At 43.7% G+C, this 22,041-nt stretch overlaps 1 protein-coding gene across 2 annotated transcripts in view; it reads right to left on the reverse strand.

Moving 5' to 3' along the window:
- Positions 1-22,041, reverse strand: part of ASXL2 (ASXL transcriptional regulator 2) — a 115,110-nt gene that overhangs the window by 24,040 nt on the left and 69,029 nt on the right. For both annotated transcript variants that reach the window (XM_051615839.1, XM_051615840.1), the window contains one exon: positions 5,275-5,390. In XM_051615839.1, coding sequence (XP_051471799.1) covers positions 5,275-5,390 — 116 coding nt within the window. The remainder of the gene's footprint in view (positions 1-5,274; positions 5,391-22,041) is intronic.

Here is a 22,041-nt window from a genome sequence, read left to right on the forward strand (position 1 = left end):
GCAGAAAGTTAATGGTTGCGCAACATCTTAAGTTGTGTTGTTTCATGAAAAAAATAATCTCTAGGGAATGCAAAGATAAAGGATTCCAAATCTGGAGTTGGTTCAAGAAGGAACTATATAAATAACTTCAAAGTAAGAGCACCATCATGTAATTCATCTCTGCCTCCTGGAGAAGAAAGCAGGAACTCGCTAAAAACCTTTAACACAGACATTACCCATTAGGAAAGACTTGTTTAATTAGGAGAATAACAAAGGTTAAAACACTAAAGGGAAGAAAAGAAAATCCCAAGTGTTTGTTTTCAAAAAATGAAATTGAAACCCAAAGAGACTTAACGGCTGAATAAATTACAACAGATCAAGTATATTATAGAATTTCAAAATAGGAAATAACAGGAAATATTATGCTGTATATATACACAAGTGGGACTGCTAACTAGAGACCACCACTATCTGAAATAAATAAGATAAATTAATTATTCTGATAATGAAAATCATCATCATCCAGTTAGAACTGGAAGAGATAATATATGCAGTACCCTGCAGAATCTGCCACATGAGGAAAGAAGCAGACAGACTGACTTTCAGGTTGTAAAGACAGAAATGAGGAAGACTGACAGCAAAAGGATACAGATAATGAACACACAAGTTTGATTACTATTTTCCAATTAATTAAATAGTTCCTGTTTAGCCACTTCTACTACAGGTTAAAAAACCATTTGGCCAAACTGAAACAGAGCAAAATTGAAAATCAGTAGGAGGAAGTATCTTCTGCAACGCACAAGTAACCTCCTGTTATTGAGGTCAAAAGCTTTTTAAAAAAGAGAAAGATAGAAAGAGACACCTGGCATTCATAAAAATAACAAAAATCCACTAAATTCTTCTCTGGTTTGAAGACACTCTATAAGCAAAACTGAGTGTCAAGGGGGCTGTATGAATCCCATACTGCTGTTACGCAAATCACTTCAAATATTTCAGGTTTTGTGTACTCAGTTCACCTGTTCTGTGTGCCGTTTAATTGCTGCAGTTTTCTCAGCTTAGATAAAACAATTCTGCTTTTGTTCATTGTGTCACCACAGCTCTTGGTCATGCCTGAGGTGCCGATGACAATGGTGGCTGAGCCAATATGTGGGAAGAGGAGGAAACAATTATTCTTTAGATACTTCTTTTTAAATTCCATGCCAGCTTTGCATATGTAAATTACCTGTTATAAACATCTGGGGATCTCTTTAACAGATCTAAACTTAGAGTCCTGAAACAATCATAGAATAATTCTGATGGGAAAGGTTCTCAGGAGGTCTCCAGTCCAACCTCCTGCTCAGAGCAGGCACAGTTTGGCCTCCCAACAGGCTGCTCTGGCCAGTCGTGTCTTGAAAACCTCTGAGGATGGGGATAGCACAACCTCCCCGGGCCCCTGCTCCACTGCTGGACTGTCCTCAGGGGGCAAAGGCTTTTCTTTACATCCTGTTTTTCCTTATACTATTCAACTTACGCCCATTGTTCCTTGTTGTCCCACTTCCTTTACCAGATTGTGATGAGCCTGGCTCTGTCTTTTCAATAACCTCCTTGTAAGTATTGGACCATACCAGGCAGAGCTTCCCCATAACACACCATACCACACCCAGCTCCTCCATAATGAGGAGGACCCTTGACCCCTGTACCCGGTCAAGCATCTCTCATCTCTCTCACATCAGGCCCAGCTCCCTCATAACACCCAATAACCAGCCCAGCTCCCTCATAACATCCCAGAACCTGCCCAGATCCCTCGTAACACCCTGTAACCAGCCCAGCTCCCTCTTAACATCCCAGAACCAGCCCCACTTTGCTTGCCTGCCTGTCAGGAACCAGCCAAAGGGGAAAGCGCGACCTACCCGGCACCCACAAGCAGGGAGCGGCTTCCAGGCAGCACGGCTGCTGGAGGAGGCAGAGGGTCTCTCAGAGGGTCTCTCTCCCAGTGGGGTCTCTCAGAAGGGTCTTTCTCTCAGAGGGTTTCCCTCTCAAGAGGGGTCTCTGTCTCAGAGCGTCTCCCAGAGGATCTCTTTCAGAGGGGTCTCTCAGAGGATCTCTCCTGGGGTCTTTCAGAGACCCTGGAGCACAGCAGACCCCGCCGCCAGCACCAGCCCACCAACTCCCCTCTAGCCCTGACCTGCATGGATATTGCCTCTGCACCTGTGTGCAGCGGTTCGTTTTTTTAATGTTGTTTGCCTTTAAGTTGTGCTTTGTTCTTGCTGAGCACGCTGTGCCACCCTCAACGGAGGGTAGATGTTCCTCAGTGCACAGGTGTGTTTGCACAAAGGGTAGCTCTGAGGTGAATCCTGCTATCAAGGGTGGAAACTACCACTTTATTCTACAGAGTTGAAAGAGAAGGTAATTCAAAATGACACCATTCAGTCAGTATCACCAGCACCTCCTTTAATTGTAATTCAAACAGGCCTTATGTCAGCAGCATGCTCCCCCCTGTCAGCTCCACTGTTGATGACAACGGTGATGGCTGCAGAACCAGGAACTGCTCCTACACACCCACTTCTTGCTCGGGACCTGCCTACAGTCTGATAATGATGGTAAAAAAACCCATGAGGACACATCTAAGGGGGGAAAAAATCTGTATTGTACAGCTTTCTTCTTCCAATGAAACATGACAAAGCGACTACTCAGACCAGAGAGATTTTGTAGGGTGCAGCCCAATGCAGTCCCTGGCCTGAATCACTCCATGCAGTGGCAACAGACAAAAGTGTCACGGATGAAGATGAGGGTGAATGGTATAAAACTTATCAGAGCAGAGAATATTATTTCTAATCCTAAACACCATGATGAGATCTGGATGAAAGGAGGGGATCCTTCCCCTCTGCTCAGCACTGGTGAGGCCACACTGGAGTGCTGGGCTCCTCAAAGACATGGACAGACTGGAGAGAGTCCAGGGAAGCGCCACCAATATGATGAAGGGACTGGAGCATCTCTACTATAAGAATATAAGGAAAAAAATTCTTCCCCAATGGGCTGTCAGGCCCTGGCCCAGGCTGCCCAGGGCAGTGGTGGAGTCCCCATCCCTGGAGGGATTTCAAAGCCATGTAGATGTGGTGCTGAGGGACATGGTTTAGTGGTGGCCTTGGCAGTGCTGGGGTAATGGTTCGACTTGAGGGTCTTAAAGGTCTTTTCCAAACAAAATGATTCTACAGGTCTATCAAAGTCTGAGGGAGCAGTACAGCAGCAGTGTGGTGTTCCAGGGTTAAAAGTTCTCACTTAGAAATCTGCTCCCTCCTTCCTCCAGTGATATTGTAAGTAGGTAGCACTTAAAACAAGGGGGCTGAATCCAGCCAGCTGTCTTCTCCAGTGTGCACTAGCAAATAATCTGCAGTGCAGACATTATTAAAAATATGAAAGCTTTCTTGAATTCTTATGTTTTTCCTACTGCTCTACTCATAGCACTGCTGTCTGCTTCATGCTATCTCTATTTGCTAATTTTATCTACTTTTAGTAATTTTTCCTGCCCATGGTGACTACTGTGTTTAGGAAGAGGTGGAAGATGTGGTTTTTGGTCAAAACAGCAGATTTCCACTGGAACTAAAATAAAGCAAAGGAACAGGCATGCGTTGTTCCCAGAATAAGGGGAAGAAGAGAGCGGAGACAAAAGGGAATTAATATACAGGTGGTGGAAGGCTGGTAGGAGCAGGAGCATAAGGAATTCAGAGATAAAAGCAGAAAAGTATTAGGCAGGTAAGGAGAGAGGCTAGGAGGAGAGAAGAAAAGTAGATGGAGTGTAGGTTTGGAAATGGAGTGTAGGTTTGGAAATGGAGTGTGGGTTTGCCCAGAGGTCCCTTCCGACCTGTAAGTCTGTGAAACAGGGACCTACAGACTAGAGAGAATGAAAAGGAAGTGCCGAGGGGAACGAGGACTGTTTGTAACAAACCCTGAGTCTGCTTGATCACCCTCTTAAAAGCAAAAAGCCTTTGCAGATGTTGGAGAGAAATGATTGCCAGCCAGGCTTAAAGAGGGATAAGGAAGGGAAAGCAAAGAGTATAATCAATATCTTGCTGAATGCATTAGTGAGAAGCAATTTTCTGAGGATTCAAATGAAAGTGGAAGCTTGACTCTGAACTTCATAAGAAAATCTGCTTAATGTGACGGCACTCTCACTGTTTTGTTGTGGCTCTCAGCAGCAAGCAACATCACAGTAACACTGACACTTCTGTGGAGAAACAGCCAAGCGGAGAGAGAAGATTCCCTAGAGCCAGAATATCATTTTGATAGCAACTCTCTCTTGCTGGAAACAAAGCTCCAGTTTATCCAGTTGCCTTGTCTTCCCCTGCAATGCTCTCCTCAGTCATAAGCCCTAATCAGATCCTTCTTTCTCACTGCAGATCCTTTTTCCAGGGCTGCCAGCATCTCTGCTTGCTGAATGCCTGGAAAAAGTCAGGAAAAGAGGCTGGGCTGGAAAAGGTAAATCCTATCTGGAACACATAATGATTTCACCTGTCTGAGAAGCTTTCATAATCCCTGGACTAGCATCTCTTCTGCAACTTGATTTGTAACTCCTTACAGATTTTTACTTTATGAAGGAGTAAATCTAACCCTGATAAAGCATTTCCTTTCTAAGGATAATGAAAAACTAAACAATGCAGTTGGGGAAACACCTGCAAATAAGACACTCAGGGGACTAATTCATCTTGCACTTTTCATTAGGAGAAAGAAATGATTTGAAGTGCAAACACTTACCCATCCTACCCTGTATGCACACAATTAACTCTATCAGCACAACAGTCTTTCCCCAAGCATGGAAAATAATCGGTCCTTCACTTTCGCTCATACACCCAGCAGAGGTACAACTCAAAGCCAGTGTGCTGTCCTTCCCCTTCTTCTCTCCACTGTACCCACAGAATTCCTTGGAAGGGAGAGTACTGGCCCCAACTAGGGGGAGAAGTTGGTGGATTTCATTATTTTCCCAAAAAGACCTTCCACTTACTATTTAGAAAGCTACACACAGTCATCAAAAGGTTGGGTGAAAAGAAACATATCCATCCTATAAAATAATAACAAAAAATGTTCAGATGCTTATTTAAAGAAATAGCAGAGAACTAAATAGCAGAATATTTTGAAACACCTTTAAAAGTTGAACCACCTTTAAAAGAGAGGGATATTTTACCAAAACCCTGTTTACCATGAGACAGAAAGGAATTCCTGAATTACTTCCCTGCAAATTGCAACTTCACTGAAAAAGACAATTTACCAGAGAAATTACTGCAACAACCCCTAACCTAGGCTTCAGACTAGGCTACTTACCTGCTTTAGTGCCTTCTTGCTGTGCTTCTGGGATGAGGAGATGACTTTGCCTGTCTGGATGGAAGGTGATGGGCAGCTTGACTGAGGGGAAGAGGTCTGTGACAGTCTAGATGACACTACAAGGAAAAAACAACAACAACAACAACATATATATATGCAATCCAACCTTTATACATTTGTCTGCAGCACATTAGCCAGTCTTCACCATTTCAGATCATCCCATGAGGCTCATGAAAACTGCACCTCTAGCAAATGTTGCTCTTTGCATGAAGAATTATTTCTATTTCCTCCCCACCACCAAGGCAGCTGCTTTCCTCTGAAAGCCAACAGCAATTCCTGTGACCAACTTCAGATTTTTCATCTCTTGTCCATCAATTTTTTTTTTATTAATCTCTTCAATAGCTGCTATCAAACAACACTGCAGCTTGAGAAAAAGCTTCAGGTTCACCTCAGGTTCAGCCAATTCAAATCTAAATCAAAATACAGGCTATGGTTGTCTACATCTGGAATGATCTATAGTCAAGACACTTCAGTGATAGCAGTTTCTGATCAGATTAAATCTGAATCCCACGCAAATGCAGGAAGATCAATGACATGCAAGGGAAGTGGAACATCATTTGCTCCTTTCTGAAAAGAAATATGGGAATATACAGGATATCCCAGTAAATGAACACATATTCCCACTGGATGAGCTTAGATGCTTGAAGAAATCTAGTCCTAGCCATGCAGAGTCCTAAAGCAAGGCCATTCATTTCACATGATTGAGATTTTTTAAGTTGTCTTGTTCAACCAGTAAACCAAAGATGGGAATTAAATAACAGCTTGTCACACAGTGTGAATGTACCTGTTTGGCACAGGATACTCAAAATATCTGCTCTGGCAGCAGTGGGGTGATGGGTATGTGGGGGGTGACACCTACCATAAAGGATAACAAACAAATTTGCATGTAAACTATTTAAATTATTGCTTCTTGAAACAATTAGTTCTAAAATACACGAGGCTAAGCTAATATCCTTCTGCAACAGAAAGGAGTTGAGAGCTAATGACAAGAGCTCATCATTAACAGCCACAGTGTGATCCTGCTCAGTATCCACAGAAGCTCCTGAAAATAACACAGGGACAATAAGCATCAGAAAGCAACATTTAAATAAAATGCATAGAACTAGCAAAAGCAAATTATGAAAGTAAAATTCACACATGTGGCATGGACTTTAAATGAAAAGTGTAAGTTTTTTAGAAGCCACACACAACAGAGATGAGGTAGTATTAAGACTCTGAAATGCCACTGGAAACAATGACAATCAAAAGGTTTGGTAAGAAATGGGTAATTTAAAAGTCACTGACAAGGTCACCATACCCAGATGATCTGTGGACGTGATAAAAGATGAGGCAGTCAAACAGCAAGCAGAACTACCATTTAGAGGGTAAAAAAAACCCAACAATATTATACCAAGACCCAGAAAGCAAAGATAGTATCTGTATGTTGAAAGAGCAGTGAGAATGTAAACTTATGTTTGTCTCTCAATTTGGTTGAAATTGCAGTTCAAGAATAAGAGGATGCTGGAACAGTCACAGTCTGATTAGTACCTAGAGAGGAAATGCAGATCTCACAAACCCCTTGGAATTCTCTGAATGCATTGATAACGAGAGCTGGAAGAAAGGAAAGGTTGTTGCTTTGAGTTCACTCACACTTCCAGAGATTTTCAGCAAAAGGCTTCTAAATAGCATTTGGCTATTGTTTAAAAACAAAGAATTGGCATAATTCTGATGCTGGATGGGACAGAAGGCAATAAGCAGAACCAAATGGCAATTGGGCAAGAAAACAACAAAAATTCTGCAAGGTCACGTACTAAGTAGGGAGTGTTTTGGTGCTTACTGACAGACTGCAGGGCAGGAAACAGTAAAATATTAAATATTTAGTTTAGTTAAGGTCAGAGGAAATGGAGTGGAAATGCAGAGAAATAGAACCCAGAGAATGAAAGACAAAAAATGCAATTAAAATATCAAGAAAGGAGTAAGTAAATTTTTGGAAGACAAAAATCCAAGCTACACATAGAACCTGCAGTAACCTAAATGAACGGTGTCATCTTGCGGAAGGGATCCGCTCTGGCTGACAGGTGCATGGAAACAGCCAGAAAGATGATGCAACGTGTAAAGATGGAAAGATGATGTCCCTAAAATTCTTTCAGCACATTTGCCTTGAGTGTTTCACACACTTCAGCGCTGATCACACCACACCTGCAAAATTTGATGAGATTCAGGAAAGTAAAAGCGTTAAGGACATAAGCAAAATGAGCAAAATGATTGGGAGGTTTTGTTATTCTCGAAGGACCCTGCGTGCAGCGCACAGAATGAGATGATGCAGCTCTGTGTCTGGGCACCCCGCTTCTGTGGGGAAAGCACCGTGTGAGCTGCTGTTGTCCCCTGGAGAGCCCGGGCAGGGCAGAGCCTTCAGGTCCTGTGACTCTGACCAGCTATGAGCCCCATCCACCACCGCTGCAAACATTGCCTGAGCTGGACAAACACTGTGGCCCTGGCCTTGTAAAACTAATCCTTGCTCGTAGTTGTTAAACACTAATAAAACACAAGCTGAGTTTAACATTTCAAGCCCCAGCACTGACTGTTGCTGGGGGTTTGAGACATTTGAATAGCAGGAACATAAACCACATCCTCTTTGAAGCCTATCACTGCTGAAACAACAAGTTCTGCATGAAGCTGAAACATTCAGCCAAATACAGGCTACTTTCTCCAGCCTCATATTCTATTCACATTTTCCTTTTTATACTGTCTTTGAACAAAGAAAACAAATCTTTTCAAACCAAGAAGGCTTTGAAAAATGCACATCTGAAAAGGCAACTCATCCCTGGATGATGATAATAATTTGTACCCCTGCATTAAACTTTGTGCATCCTCTGCCTGTGTAAAAGCCCTCGGTGCCACAACGGCTGCTGCGGGGGACTGATAGCTGTAACCACAACAGACTCTCAAAAACAAACAGGAGAACTTGAAGAAGCCAACCAAGTCACAGCTGCCTGAGCTTAGTGACAGGGGGATGGATGGGAGGACAAACCCATGAGAATGCAGCCCTGGGTGCTGGGACCCAAGTGCTCTCAGAAAAGGCTACGTCCTTTCAAGAACGCAGCCAAGCAGAGGTCTAACACAAAGACCTGCATGTGCAGAAAAATATTCAGACTCCCACAAGGACAAGACTTGACCAGCTGAGTTTGTTTCCTTTAGATTCAAACAGGATATCAGTGAAGTTAGCTCTGTCTTCACTTCAGGCTATTTCAGGTAATTTGAAAAATATGTGGAGCTGAGATTCTACCTCTTGATGCTAAGGGAGCTTTTAGAGGGAAGTTGCAGAAATAATTACAGAATGTAAAGCAAAACCTGGGAAAGCAGCTCGGATTTTAAAACACTCAGGGAGTCACTTTGTGCTGCTTCTATGTAAGTAAGAATTTACTTAATCAGCTAAAGATGATGGAAGACTGTGTGCTAGTATCTGATGGAAACGAATTTCAGTAGATTTTGTAAATTAGAAACAGTAAACAGAATCCCCTCATTCCAGAGAGATGGGATGGAGATTTCACCTGGATAATGAGGACAGAAAAGTGAATAAAGGACAGTGAAAAAAAAAACAACAACACCCTTGGGTATCTGAGAGTGCTGGCTTGGAGGAGCAATTAAATGTACTCATCTGTAGCCAGAATAGCTCCAAAACTAGTAACTCTGCACACTTGGCCTGATGTTACCACACCAGCTTGTTCATTCATGAGGTTTCATTGCTTCCTGCTGTTGCTTTTGCTGGGAGAGGAGCTTGCCAGGTGAAATTTTAACAGTTCTCTAAGATTAAAGTAGATGAGACAAAGTGGAACATGTGTCGGCCAAACCTCATGAACCCTGATTTGTCAGATAAATAAAAAATGGACCCAGTATGATCCCACTTCCCAGCTGCAAGAAGAAATGTTGGAGGAAGATCAGCCTGCAGTCACTTACAGTGATAGGTTGTGGGACTGAGACTCCTTTTACACTTTAGACTCCTTATGTGAAACGTTATTGACACAAGGGCATTTCTTCTGAGAAACTAAATTACAACAGAACGTTAATTATGTTAAAGGTCAATTAAATTAGAAATATCAGTCTGGCAATATCTGATGACATTGTTATAAGGTACTAGGTTCCTTTAAGAGCTGCAAACCCTAAATCATTGGTCAATCAGTTCTCTTCTGTGTGTTTCTAAAGAAACCGTGCAAACAGCAGTGCTACTTAAAAATCATTTGTTGAAGACAAGGGATTAATTTGTTTAGAAAAAACAGTAAATTGCTGCAAATATTAAACACAGAATGTAGTCTGGGGATTCCTTCTAATGGAAGTAACAGGACTGTGAGTTCCGTTGAGACGCTTCCTTGTGTCTTTCCTTTCTAGAGTCCCGATGCAGTTAATCCTAAGGACCTTCTGCTTGACTTTTCTGGCTAAAGGAAGGCACTGATCAACCACAGGCTCAAACAAGGCAAATGACACATGACTTGACTAACACATCCACTTTAACAGTGTGCCACACTGTGTGTTTTCCCAGTGTTTCCAAAGGCAACGTTGGAAGGAAAGCCACAAGCCTTATGACACGCCAGCGCTTCGATCCTACCACACACTCCCTGCTGTCACCAACAACACAAGATTGGTCTATCACCAAAGAAGAATTCCAGAATCCCAGAATGGTTTTGGGTGGAAGGGACCCTAGAGATCATCTAGTCGCAACCCCCTGCCATAGGTAGGGACACCTCCCACTAGACCAGGTTGCTCCAAGCCACATCCAACCCGGTCTTCAACACTTCCACGGATGGGGCAGCCACAGCTGCTCTGGAAAACCTGGGCCAGTGTCTCAACACCCGCACAGCAAAGAATTTCTTCCTCAGATCTCATCTCAGTCTCCCCTCTTGCAGCTTGAAGCCATTCCCTGTTGTCCCACCACTCCCTGCCCTTGTCAAAAGTCCCTCCCCAGTTTTCCTGCACCCCTTTCAGGCACTGGAAGGTGCTCTGAGGTCTCCCCAGAGCCTTCTCTTCTCCAGGCTGAACAACCCCAACTCCCTCAGCCTGTCTCCAGAGCAGAGCTGCTCCAGCCTTTGGATCACCTCTGTGGCCTGCTCTGGACTCACTTCAACAGCTCCATGTCCTTCTTGTGTTGGGGACTCCAGAGCTGGACCCAGCACTGCAGGGAGGTCTCACCAGAGTAGAGTAGAAGCACTAAGACCCATAATTCCCACCTGATGTTTGGTACCAGCACAGCTCTGTATGCTGCAGATCGACAGTAACGGAAAAGAGAAGATGCTGAACAAATTTTCACTTTTTTTTCTTTTTTTTCCCTCTTGGATGTCTCAACTTGCACAGCTTATTTGCACCTTAGTGTGTGAAAGTAGCAGAATATTTGTTTAAAATCCCCCTGGCTTTCAGTATACATCTCCTCACTTGCTTAAGGTGAAACTTAATAATAGTATTCTGGCTAAGGTTTGAAAGACAGTGTCAGATAAACAACCATGAGAAAGCGCATGTAGCTGCTTTGGGGCAGCAAAATTGACCATACAACTGTGACGTCCCCTTAAGCTCAACATGTTTATTAGACAGAACTATAGAGATCTTCATTCAGTTAGCCAGTAATTTACTTTTGATTTATTGCCTTATCCTCCCTGGTCAGTGTGGCTGCAGAACTGGGATAGTCAGAGCACAGTGCAGGAAAACACCTGGAGAAGCCCTGAGCTGGAGAGGGGGGAACAGAAAAGCAGAGGGAGATCTTACAGCAGAACAACTGGGATGATGGCCGAGCTCACGCTTTTTTTGGCAGGCACTCAGACAATTCCTAAATCAAGATCAAGATTTTCTTAAAATTATGTAGCAGAAATGACTGCCTGGGTTGCTCTGGCTTGTTTCAGAAGAGATGCAGAGGACGCTGCTGAAGAAAGCAAGCACAAAGAATGACCTCACATTTATACCACAGTTTTGTTTCAGTGGCTCCAAAATATACTTACTCTTAGTGTCATTCAGTTTAAGGTCAACCTTGGCAGTTCCCTTTACTGAATTCTGGCATTTGGTTATCCTGACTAACATGCCAACTGTTTAACAGCATGAAACAAAATAAAACCATTAGCTAGAACTAAAGGAAAAATACATCTGCAATTTTTGGAGAATCTGGGAGTCAAATTACCTCCAAATCAGAAAAAAAAGAGATGTAACTGTGTGAAAGTAAAATTATTCTGACAAGAAGAGTCTTTTGCTTGAGCTATGGCTGAAGACAACCAAAACCAACCCAGACAAATATTATTAGTGTAAAAACATCACACAGCCCATGTATTTGACACTGCAGCAGGCTCAGGGATGGAAGCAAAGGGCACAGCCTTCTAAATTGCTTGCATGACCATTGCAGGAGCTGTGGAGTTTTACTGGGTCTTTGATCCTTTGTCTTTTAATGATCAGAGCTGGTTATTGCTTCCAACATACAATACAGCAAAAGAAACTCTCATCTTTGGCTAAGTGGAGTCAAACTGTTTTGGAGCAATGAAACTGTTCTGCTAAATTTATACTCACAGCATTAGATTTAAAAATCTATCAGAGATAAAAAGCCTTTTGCTGGATAATTGCCTCATGAGCATCACCTAACAAACTGCTCCAGCTGCAGAAATCAGTGCCCTCTTATGAATGGGTAATGCATCTTGGTAATCCATTCCACCCATTAGGAGTCTGAAATCTGTAATCTTGCTGCCAGCATGAATTTGATTTATTATTTGGCACAGAAGCAGTGCTCTTCCCTACAGTCCTCAGGCATGAGAGATTTACTCTTTGCCTCTAAGAGAAGCAAAATGCAGCATGATGTAGGCACAGGACAGGTCCCATTGGCAGGTGCTGCTGCCAGCCCTGTGCCTGCTTGTCACTCTTGCAGCTCAGTGCAAAGCCACATGGGCACACAGACAAGGTACTCACCTCTGCATCCCGGCTGGAGCTCAGAAGTAGGAGCTCTACAGGGGTTTTGTCTCTGATTGTGTTTGGGCTTGGGAGAGTATAATATGAGAAGAAATTAATATAGTAGATCCAGAATCCCTGCCTGAGAGGTTGCATGTGTTTCCATGCAGTTGTCTGCCTCAAAATCTAAACATTCAGAAAGAAAAGGCTGCACTGCTCCCTTGGAAAGAAAGTACAGTCAAGCTGACCTAAAAATACAGTGCCCCCCCTCCTTCAACTATGTGCAGTCATAAGCTTAAAATAACTCCGTTTTAAACAGCTAATGGAATCCAGATGTATTACATGAAAAACGTCTACTGAAAGCCATTAAAACATGTCTTGAGAAGGACCAAAATGTTTCCTGCTAATCCAATGCCCTCCTTTTCTACAGGTATGCAGTTTACCAGAATAAGAATGAGAACTCGACCTTGAATTCATATCAAAACAATATCAAACTTCCAAGTCAGACAACCATTTTAAAAGTTCTCTCCCACATGACTGTTCCTTGCTAAAATGAAGGAAGAAATAATGCCCAAAAATGTCCAATTGCAGCTTCCCGGAACTCCCCCTCCTGCACTTACCCTGGGCAAAGCTGGAACGTGCACTGCTCTGATGAGGATTACACATTCCTGTTATCCAATTACGTTTGTTTATTAATACAAAAAAAGATCAGCTGGTTGCTTCATACAGTGAGACTGGTGTGTGTCCTGCACTAGCAGCTCTGAGAAAACAAGCTGAAGTACTCAACAAGTCTGCGTCTGATGGCTCCCACATCTCATGCTCCAGTGATCTCAGCTAACCTCTTTACTTTCTTTCTCTCCCAATTTCTTAGAGTAAATTTATTCATACATGCTTTCGTGGTTACACTAGGTAATTCTTCCACACTAGGAAAGAACATAAATTAAATATTAACAAAGAAAGAGGAAGAAAAAAAAAACAACACAACAAAAACCAGGAAAGATACACCTCTACAGCCCTCTGCTCTAGTGAAGAAATAAAGTTGGCACCAAGTACCTTAACACCACGACTAATAAAGTATTGGATCACTTATGAGAAAGGTCTGAAGGTCTGACAACCTGAGCTGCCAACAGCAGCCAAACATCCTACATTAAACACTGGAGACATTGCCACCAAAGTGTCCTCCATGTGTCCATGATGACTTTTCATCCCAGGGACAGGGTGATACGGAGCTTGTTGGGATGGGAGAACATCCATCAACACCATAAATGTTTCAGAGAACATTGCTGTCATAAAGCCCTATCAGCTACAGAGATCTCGCAGTTAACAAACCCCAGGCTTACCTAAATGACACAAGAGTAGTTCTGGTTTCAGCCCCAGAGTGGGGAGAGCATATGACTACGTTTATTATTGGCAGCATGAAGCACATCTAGGAACAGCAACCACAAACTGGAAGACCCTGCTGCAGACAGTGTGTGTGTAAAAGAATTGAGAAGGCCCCAACCCAGCAGGCTCAGAACCTAACTGTAAATCAAATGAAACTAAAAGAAACAGTGAAAATAAATTCTTGTTAATTTGTACCCCTATTACTTCCTAGGCCTGAGCATTTTCAAGTTTTCTGGAGGACACACGGTGATGGCAAAGGCAGACAAAGGTACAGTTCCCTGGGTGTCCAAGAATTCAAATAATGATGACCAAAATGTTCTGAATTTAGAGATATTTTACTGATCCAAACAATATTTTTTCAGCTATTTTACTGAAAGGAAGCAGCGAATTAAAGTATTTTACATAAATTAATTTTAAAATTACATCTACAGCTAATTACATCAGCTGACAGCAAATCAGCCAACTTCAAAGAGTTGTTCTGATGTTTGGGTTTGTTGTTTTTTTTTGTTAAAACCCAAGGATTATAGCGCCTTTAGAAAAAAGCCAAGACTGTAAAGGTGAGTGATAAATCTGAGTTATTAATGATATGCACTACAGTAGCCCAGGTAGCTGATAGAAGCAATCATGAACACCCAACACTCACTGAAAGTCATTTAACAACTGACCTTGGCAGCTGCCTGGTTTCAGTACATTACTGCAGATATTTCAGTGTTTGTTTTTCTACTTTACCTAAAATACAAGATTCAATGTGAAGAACACTTCCCTCTTCTCTAAAAAAATACCTCAAAGAACTCAGCAGTTCACTTAAACTTCTTGATTCTGAGAAGCAAAAGTGAAATTATTCAGGTAAAGGCCAGTTGTGTACAACCAAGGATTGAATATCATAATCCATCCCAACGCTTACTGGAGAAAATCCAGGTGTTTCTGGTGACACATGTTCTTCAGGCCTGTCCCTGCATGTCACCACAAAGGCAGTGCAGAAAACCCGTCCCAAATTCCTAAATAATACATGTAAGACTTCATCCTAAGATGGAGAGACAGAAACACATGCTGTGAAGAGAAGCACTGGTGAAGAAAAGTTACCCTAGCATGGCGGAAGAGTTGTCTTCTTCACAGCCAGCTCTATGATGATCAACAGCAGGCAGGTGACTCTGGCAATGAGGTTGGTGCAGAGACAGATCACAGAGAGATGTCTGCGCTCTGTGAGTGCTCTTGACACCAACGGCTGATGATGGCCTTGAAATGGAGAGTGAGGAGGATGCATCAGCCCACAGGGAAAAAGTCTTTTTAGGCGGATGGTTTTATATGATGACATACAAGTGGGGAAAATGTCTACATTAAAGCAAGGGAAGACAGGAAAATTACAGAATTGCAGAATGTTTGGGGTCAAAGGGAAGCTCTGGAGCTCATCTAGTCCAAGTCCCCTCCTAGAGCAGGCTCACCCAGAGCAGGTTGCACGGGATGGCATCCAGGCAGGTTTTGAATGTCTTCAGAGAAGAAGCCTCCACAACCTCTCTGGGCAGCCTGTTCTAGTGCTATGTCACCCTCAAAGTCAAGAAGTTTTTCCTCATGTTGAGATGGCATTTCCTGTGTTGCAGTTTGTTCCCACTGCCCTTTGTCTTGTCACTGGGCATCACTGAAAGAGTCTGGCCCCATCCTCTTCACACTTGACCTTTAGCTATCTATAAGCATTGATAAGATGTCCTCTCAGTCTTCCATTCTCTAGATTACACAGCCCCAGGTCTCTTAGCCTTTTGTCCAAAGAGAGATGCTCCAGTCCCCCCATCATCCTCGTAGCCCTCTGCTGGACTCTCTCCAGTAACTTCTTGTCTCTCCTGTACTGTGGAGCCCAGAACTGGACAAAGTTCTCCAGATGTGGACTCACCGGGGAACCTCCCTCGACCTACTGGCCACACTCTCCTAAATGCACCCTAGGAGGGCACTGGCCTTCTTGGGCACATTGCTGGCTCATGGTTAACTTGTTGTCCAGGAGACTCCCAGGTCCTTTTCCTCAGACCAGCTTCCTCTGAGCTGTGTAAGAATTATATTAGATAATATTTTATGCTTTTACACCAGAAGACCTATGGTTGCTCAGTTTGAATGTAGAATCTGCTCCAAGGAGCCTCCGAAAGTACCCTTGTCACTCCTTGCAGGTCTTCTTTTCTCAGCATGTCAGCTGATGTGCAATAGCCAGAGAAGAGCTGTCATCTCAATAGGTTGTTCCTCGACTCCTGAGTCCTTTAGGATGAAAAAAATTACAATCTAGATAATAGGTATTGAGTTGAATAACTGCAGGTCAGGCAGGATGTGGACTGTGCCATTCCAGCACCTCCTGCTGTCATATAGGGACAATTATAAGGGCAGCAGCAGCCATACATCTCTTCACCCTCACTATTCAGGCACTGCAGTTAAAAAAAGGAGCATGAAAGGTGTTTGTGTATCACACGTGTGAAGGAGAGAGAGAGACTGTGCAACGAGGCGCCCCCGCAGTGGGTTCACTCTGGCTGTCATGGCCTGTGAGAGGAAATGCAGGCAGGTCATGGCCACCGCCAGCACACGGAGCATTTGGGAGGTCTACACACAAGGTCACTCAAAACCCAGCATCCTGTGCACACAAGACACAGGCAAGAGTCCTTCTGATACGTACTCAAAACTGAGGATGTGAATTTAAGCACAGCATCAATAAGGCAATGTGGAAGCAGAAATGGAGGCTGATCTACAGAGAAGCACGCAGCAGCAGGAACGTGGTGCTTGCCTGAAACGCTTGCCACCTTTGACAGTTCAGCTCAGCAACAGCACACGGACACCAAGAGAACATACAGAAGCCCATCTGCTTGCATGAAGCTGCAGCAGTGCACTTGCAAGTCCTAGTCACTGCACTCCTAGGAGTGCACTGTAAACTAACAGAACTGAAATTGCAGAACGTGGATGGCATGTGCTGTCAAGTACTTTTTCAAGCAGTGCCACCTCCATGAAGAGTCTGCCAGAAATCCAAGCTTCACCTCAAGTGTGAGATGCCCACAAAGCTCAAGGAAGTTTCTACTGACTGTTGTGACTGGTATCATTATATTTTTAACAACAATTTCTAAGAGAAACCAATTGCTACATAACTCATTCTGTTTGGGAGCATTTGCTTTGAAGAAACAATCTGTGACTGAAATACACCCCATACAACTTTGTTCATTGTCAAGCAACTTCACTTTTGACAGCATATGGTTGTGAATCATGGAGTGATTTGGGTTGGAAAAGACCCTTGAGATGATCAAGTTCACCCATTACCCAGCACTACCAAGGCCGCCACTAAACCATGTCCCTCAACACCACAGCTACATGGCTTTGAAATCCCTCCAGGGATGGGGACTCCACCACTGCCCAGGGATAGGCAGCCTGGGCCTGACAACCCTTTCCAGGAAGAAATTGTTCCCAATAACCAGTCTAAAATTCCCCTAGCAGACCTTGAGGCCACCTCTTTTTGTTCCATCATTTGTTACTCGGGAGAAGAGACCAAGTCCACTCCTCATCCAACCTCCTTTCAAGGCAGTTGTAGAGAGTGAAGAAACCCCTTAAGTTATAGTGAAGATTCTTCTTAGGCTTCTTCACAGAATCTTTCAGTAAAATATCTTATTTTCTGAGCATTATTTGTGACTGCCCACTAATGCCACAGCAAACCAAAGACTTGTGTGTTCCTGAGTCAGAACAACATACCTGGAACACAGCAAGTTCAAGACACATGAGCAAATGAACAGACCTCATGCTTTGCTGCATAGATCCTGCACGTCCCATCCCACATGAGCAGCTCTGCCCCTTCCCTTGGATTGTCCCAGCATGCATTAGGTCCCTCCATGAGCTGATTCAGCTTGCTGACCAGGCACAAGGCTGTCAGTCTTTTTATCTCCAGGTTTGTTTCCACAGGACTACCGAGGCGTGCTGGCTCAAGGCCCGATCCCTAGAGCTGCCCATGTCTACGCAGGGCCAGTAAAGAGAAGGCAAGCACCGGAGTCCTGGGCAGAGAGGGTCTTGTGAGCAGTTCAGCTGACCCTCAGCATCTTTACAGCGATGTCAGCAGGACCATACACTTCAGATGCTTTGTTCTGGGGTAACAGAACATGTTTCAAGGTTGCTGACTCAAACACACAGCAGATTAGAGGTGGCCAAACATGAGATGTATAGGAAGGTAAGGTAGGCGTTAGAAGAATGGAAGATGTGGTTACGTTTCTTTGAACTCCCCACCAGGCTCCTGCATCATGTATCACCTCAGGGACTGCACTGGAGGCAGCACAGCCAGTCTCCTTCCCCAGTCTGAAGAGCTACTTAAAACCAACTGATCAGCTTGCAGGTCTCTTTATTATTGCAGATTGTCTCTGCCAATATACATATCAATTAAATAAAAGAAGCAGTGTAACCATCTTGTATTCTGATTACAGAGGATCTCCAACACAGCCACACCACGGCACAACTGGGTATCCACGAATGGCTGCACATTGCTCTCCCAGCTCCCGCCTCACCCAGGCCTGCAAGGTGGCTCACCCACTAATCCACATCCCCAGGGTTTGTTGCCAAGAGAACACAGGCCCAAAAACAAGCTTCCGAGGACAGTGCAAGCGCCTGCAAGAGCATTATTGGATGTTTCATGAGAGTGACAAGCACTTATGCCTGGACTGCAGCAGCACTGATGCCAACGCATTTGCTGCTGAGACAGCACCAGCACAAGGGTTTGATATTTTGGAGAAAAACCATGAATTACCCACTGTGCTGAAGCTTCCTGATTTTCTCCCCATGAAGCAGCATTTTTTTTTTTATTGGTGAAATGACACAGTTGACCCGGAAACAGTTGATTTAGACTATTTAGAGATTCTCCAAATTTATTGAGAGAAACTGACAAAGATAATATGCCACTAATGATCACATCACAACATCAGGTCTAAGCTACTTGGCTGAAATACAGGCCAAAGTATAGCCAGTATAGATTAATTTAAACTGTTTCCTTGTATTCCCTTCTCTACTTATACCAACAGACACTTAAGAGACTCCAAGGAATCCTGGGTACAGCACCCAGCACAGCAGCCCCCAATCAAGGAGCAGCGATAAAATAGGGTTGTTACGTGTCCAGTTAAGGCTTTGCTGATGGAGAGCAGGAAACATAGCAAAGATTAAATTCAGTTTCTTCTCAGCTGTTGAGTGACAAGTTTCTAAAAATGACTGTCTAAAAATATCAAAATGAAGCTTTAACAGCTCTTCCTCACACAGTTCTTTTGAGATTAACTCTTCCCAATTCACTCCATATGGGAATGATGGCCCAAGAACAGCAAGGTCAGCATGTGGAATTAATTGTCACCAGCACTTCCAACCCACACCCCAAACTAATTTTCATTAATTTGCAGATGTACATTAAAAATAGCTGAGTGTGCCTGAGGCCCATGAGCAGCTGGAGCAGCGGCTACAGCCCAGCCACCCCAGCCTCCCCAGCGCTGCTGCAGTGAGGCTACAAAAAAAAAAAAAAAAAAAGCAAGTCCTGCATTTTGACAATGGATCCCACCACTCTGAACTGAAAACAGAGAAAGAACCAAGCTGAAATACTTACAGTTCTGGTGAAAAATGAACAGTGCTTAAAAATTTGCCTCTCACTCTGCCCCAAGACAAAGCTCCCTGTCCCTGCTCTGACCTGTGCCCTTGCCCATTGCTGCAAACCAGCTACACTGAGTGAGAGTCTCCAATGCTCAGAAATTGAGGGGCAAGGTTGTGGGGGAAAAAAAATACTGGTCTTTTTTTTTTCAGCAAGAAACTACATAGTCACAGTTAAAGTCCTGGGCTGAGGCACTGCCATGGCAGCTTATTACAATGGTAAAATAAGGCTTTTAAGTAGACAAATCCATTTCCCTGCACTTTATTCTCAGCAGCAGTTGAAGAGATCCTGCTGATGTTAAAAGACACTTTCCTTTATTCAGACAGACAGACAAGCCTCAAAATTAAAGTTTGGCAAGTGAAAAAGGTCTTAAAAAGAAGACTGCTGGGCAGCCTTAGCTCCAGGCACTCCCCCTTCCATTATCTCCCAATGGCACTGGGGAGAACATGCTGTTTGCAGAATCCCAGACTGGTTTGGGTGGGAAGGCACCTTAAAGACCACCCAGTCCCAACCCCCTGCCATGAGCAAGGACACCTCCCACTAGACCAGCTTGCTACAAGTCCCATCCAACCTGGCCCTGAACACTTCTAGGGATGGGGCAGCCACCACTCCTCTGGGACACGCAAGACATCCTGTGCCCCTCCGACTGCCACCAGCACTGCGGGACAAGCGAGAGGAGAACGGAGCAGAGGCAGGGACAGCATCCTCAACACACATCCCTTTGCTCTGCACTGACTGAAATGTTTTTATTCCAAGTTATCAGCTGCATGTGAATTAATGTGGTAACAAGCAGTACACACCTCATGCACCTGTCATAAAATCATAGAAATGTTTGTTGGTAGAGACCTTCAAGATCACTGAGTGCAACCATTAACCCAGCACTGCCAAGGCCACCACTAAACCATGTCCCTCAGCACCACATCTGCATGGCTTTGAAATTCCCCCAGGGATAGGGACTCCACCACTGCCCTGGGCAGCCTGGGCCAGGGCCTGACAACCCCGTTCAGGAAGAAATTGTTCCTAATACCCAATCTAAACCTCCCCTGGCACAACTTGAGGCCACCTCCTCTTGTCCTGTCACTTGCTCCTTGGGAGAAGAGACTAACACCCCGTTAGATGGCAGACTGCTGAGGATGCAGAGTGCCTGGCCATATTGTTAGTAAGGACAATCAGTCTGAAGCACGAACATACATACTACATTTTGAAAGGTCTAATTTCCCACAAGTGATGAAAACACAAGCATATCTGACTGGTAAGAAAAACGTTGCCAAGAAAGCACAATTGAAAACTCCAGACCATTATAGAGATGTTCGTTAGACCATCAATAAGTCACAGACAATGGCATTACCCATCGGAAAGATGGAATAGGAGAATTCCTCTCCTAGAGAAGATACAAAGGAAGCAATTAAAAATGTATTAGATACTTCTATGAGTCCTTCACAACTGAAGGTGAACATCAATCTGGCAGCAATCACTGCAAGGTAGAATTTTGCTGCTATTGATGCTAAAAATACAAAGAGACAGTTATGTGGCCAACGCATATTAGAAAAGCAAAGTGCAGGAGAAATGCCCATCCCTCTGCGGTGTGCACAAGCCAATGCCAGCTAGGCAGGACTTTTAAAATGGATGTTACCCTCTTATTTAAAAAAAAATTACAGGAAGGCAAAATGCATTTTAATCTTCTATTGTCAAAACAAGGAGGTTTTGGTGACTCAGGGCAAACACTGAGCAATACCCATCAATGGGTATGAAGGCTCCTCACATCCCTTCATTTCAATATTGTGTGTGTACATGTACCTATGTATATCTCTATATATATATATATCTATGCCAGCAGGTCAGAGGAGGGGATTGTCCCTTCCCACCCAAACCATTGTGTTATTCTATGGTTTTATGATACATATGTACATGTAGTTTATGTGTAGTGCTCCTACTTTAAATACTGGTTAGACAGGAAATTCAACAACATTCAGTGCACTTGTAACAAACACCATGACGTAGTCAAGTCCGATCAGAGATACATGATCTGCATGGAGCTGGAGCTGCTACTGGAGCTTGATGTGCTGGTGGCAGTGTGCTTGCAGGCTGGAAAGCAGAGCTGAGATACAAACTCTCTCAGCTGCCTAAAATACACTCCAGCCTGTGTACGTAAACAAAGCTCAAAGTGTGGCAGGTTCTTCCCAAAACACAAAACAGTGTGATTGCTCTATATCAGTGCTGTTTTCACAGGCTGATGCGATTCTATCATGTGATATGGTTCATCTCCTTGATAGAGGCCAACCTTGTCAGCTGTCACTAGCACACTTTAACTCGGTTTCTCTCCTGCATTTCTGAGTGACACAGTGACCGAGCTCCTCAGCACATCTCTCTGGAAAGTTTAATATTTTTTAATGGTTTCTGCAACAGTGAAAGAAGGAAGCAGAGTTTGAAGATGTCATGGTCAGACTGCCTGGCTGGATGCCACCAGACCCAACGGCTGCGTGCTGCGCATCCTGGCTGCTCCTCATAGGACCTGTTCAGCAGCCAGGTACTGCACATGTCAAGCAAAAACTTTTCTGATAGCAAAGAACATCAGGAGGTTGTACAGATATCCAAGTATCAGATTCATAAATTGTGTGGAAAAAAAAGCAAAACTGGCAAAATAAGCTAAAGTGGCAAAGTTTGCTGAGGATACCACGTTATTGGTATGACCACAGAGTAATCTTATCTCAGTATTATAATAAATAAGCTGAGACTTAAAACTGGCCCATGAGGCAGAATCCGCCACTTCCTTTGGGAGATTATTCCAATGTTTTGACTGTCCTCATGGTGAA

Source organism: Apus apus, chromosome 3 (genome assembly GCF_020740795.1).
Source record: "Apus apus isolate bApuApu2 chromosome 3, bApuApu2.pri.cur, whole genome shotgun sequence".
NCBI lineage: Eukaryota > Metazoa > Chordata > Aves > Apodiformes > Apodidae > Apus > Apus apus.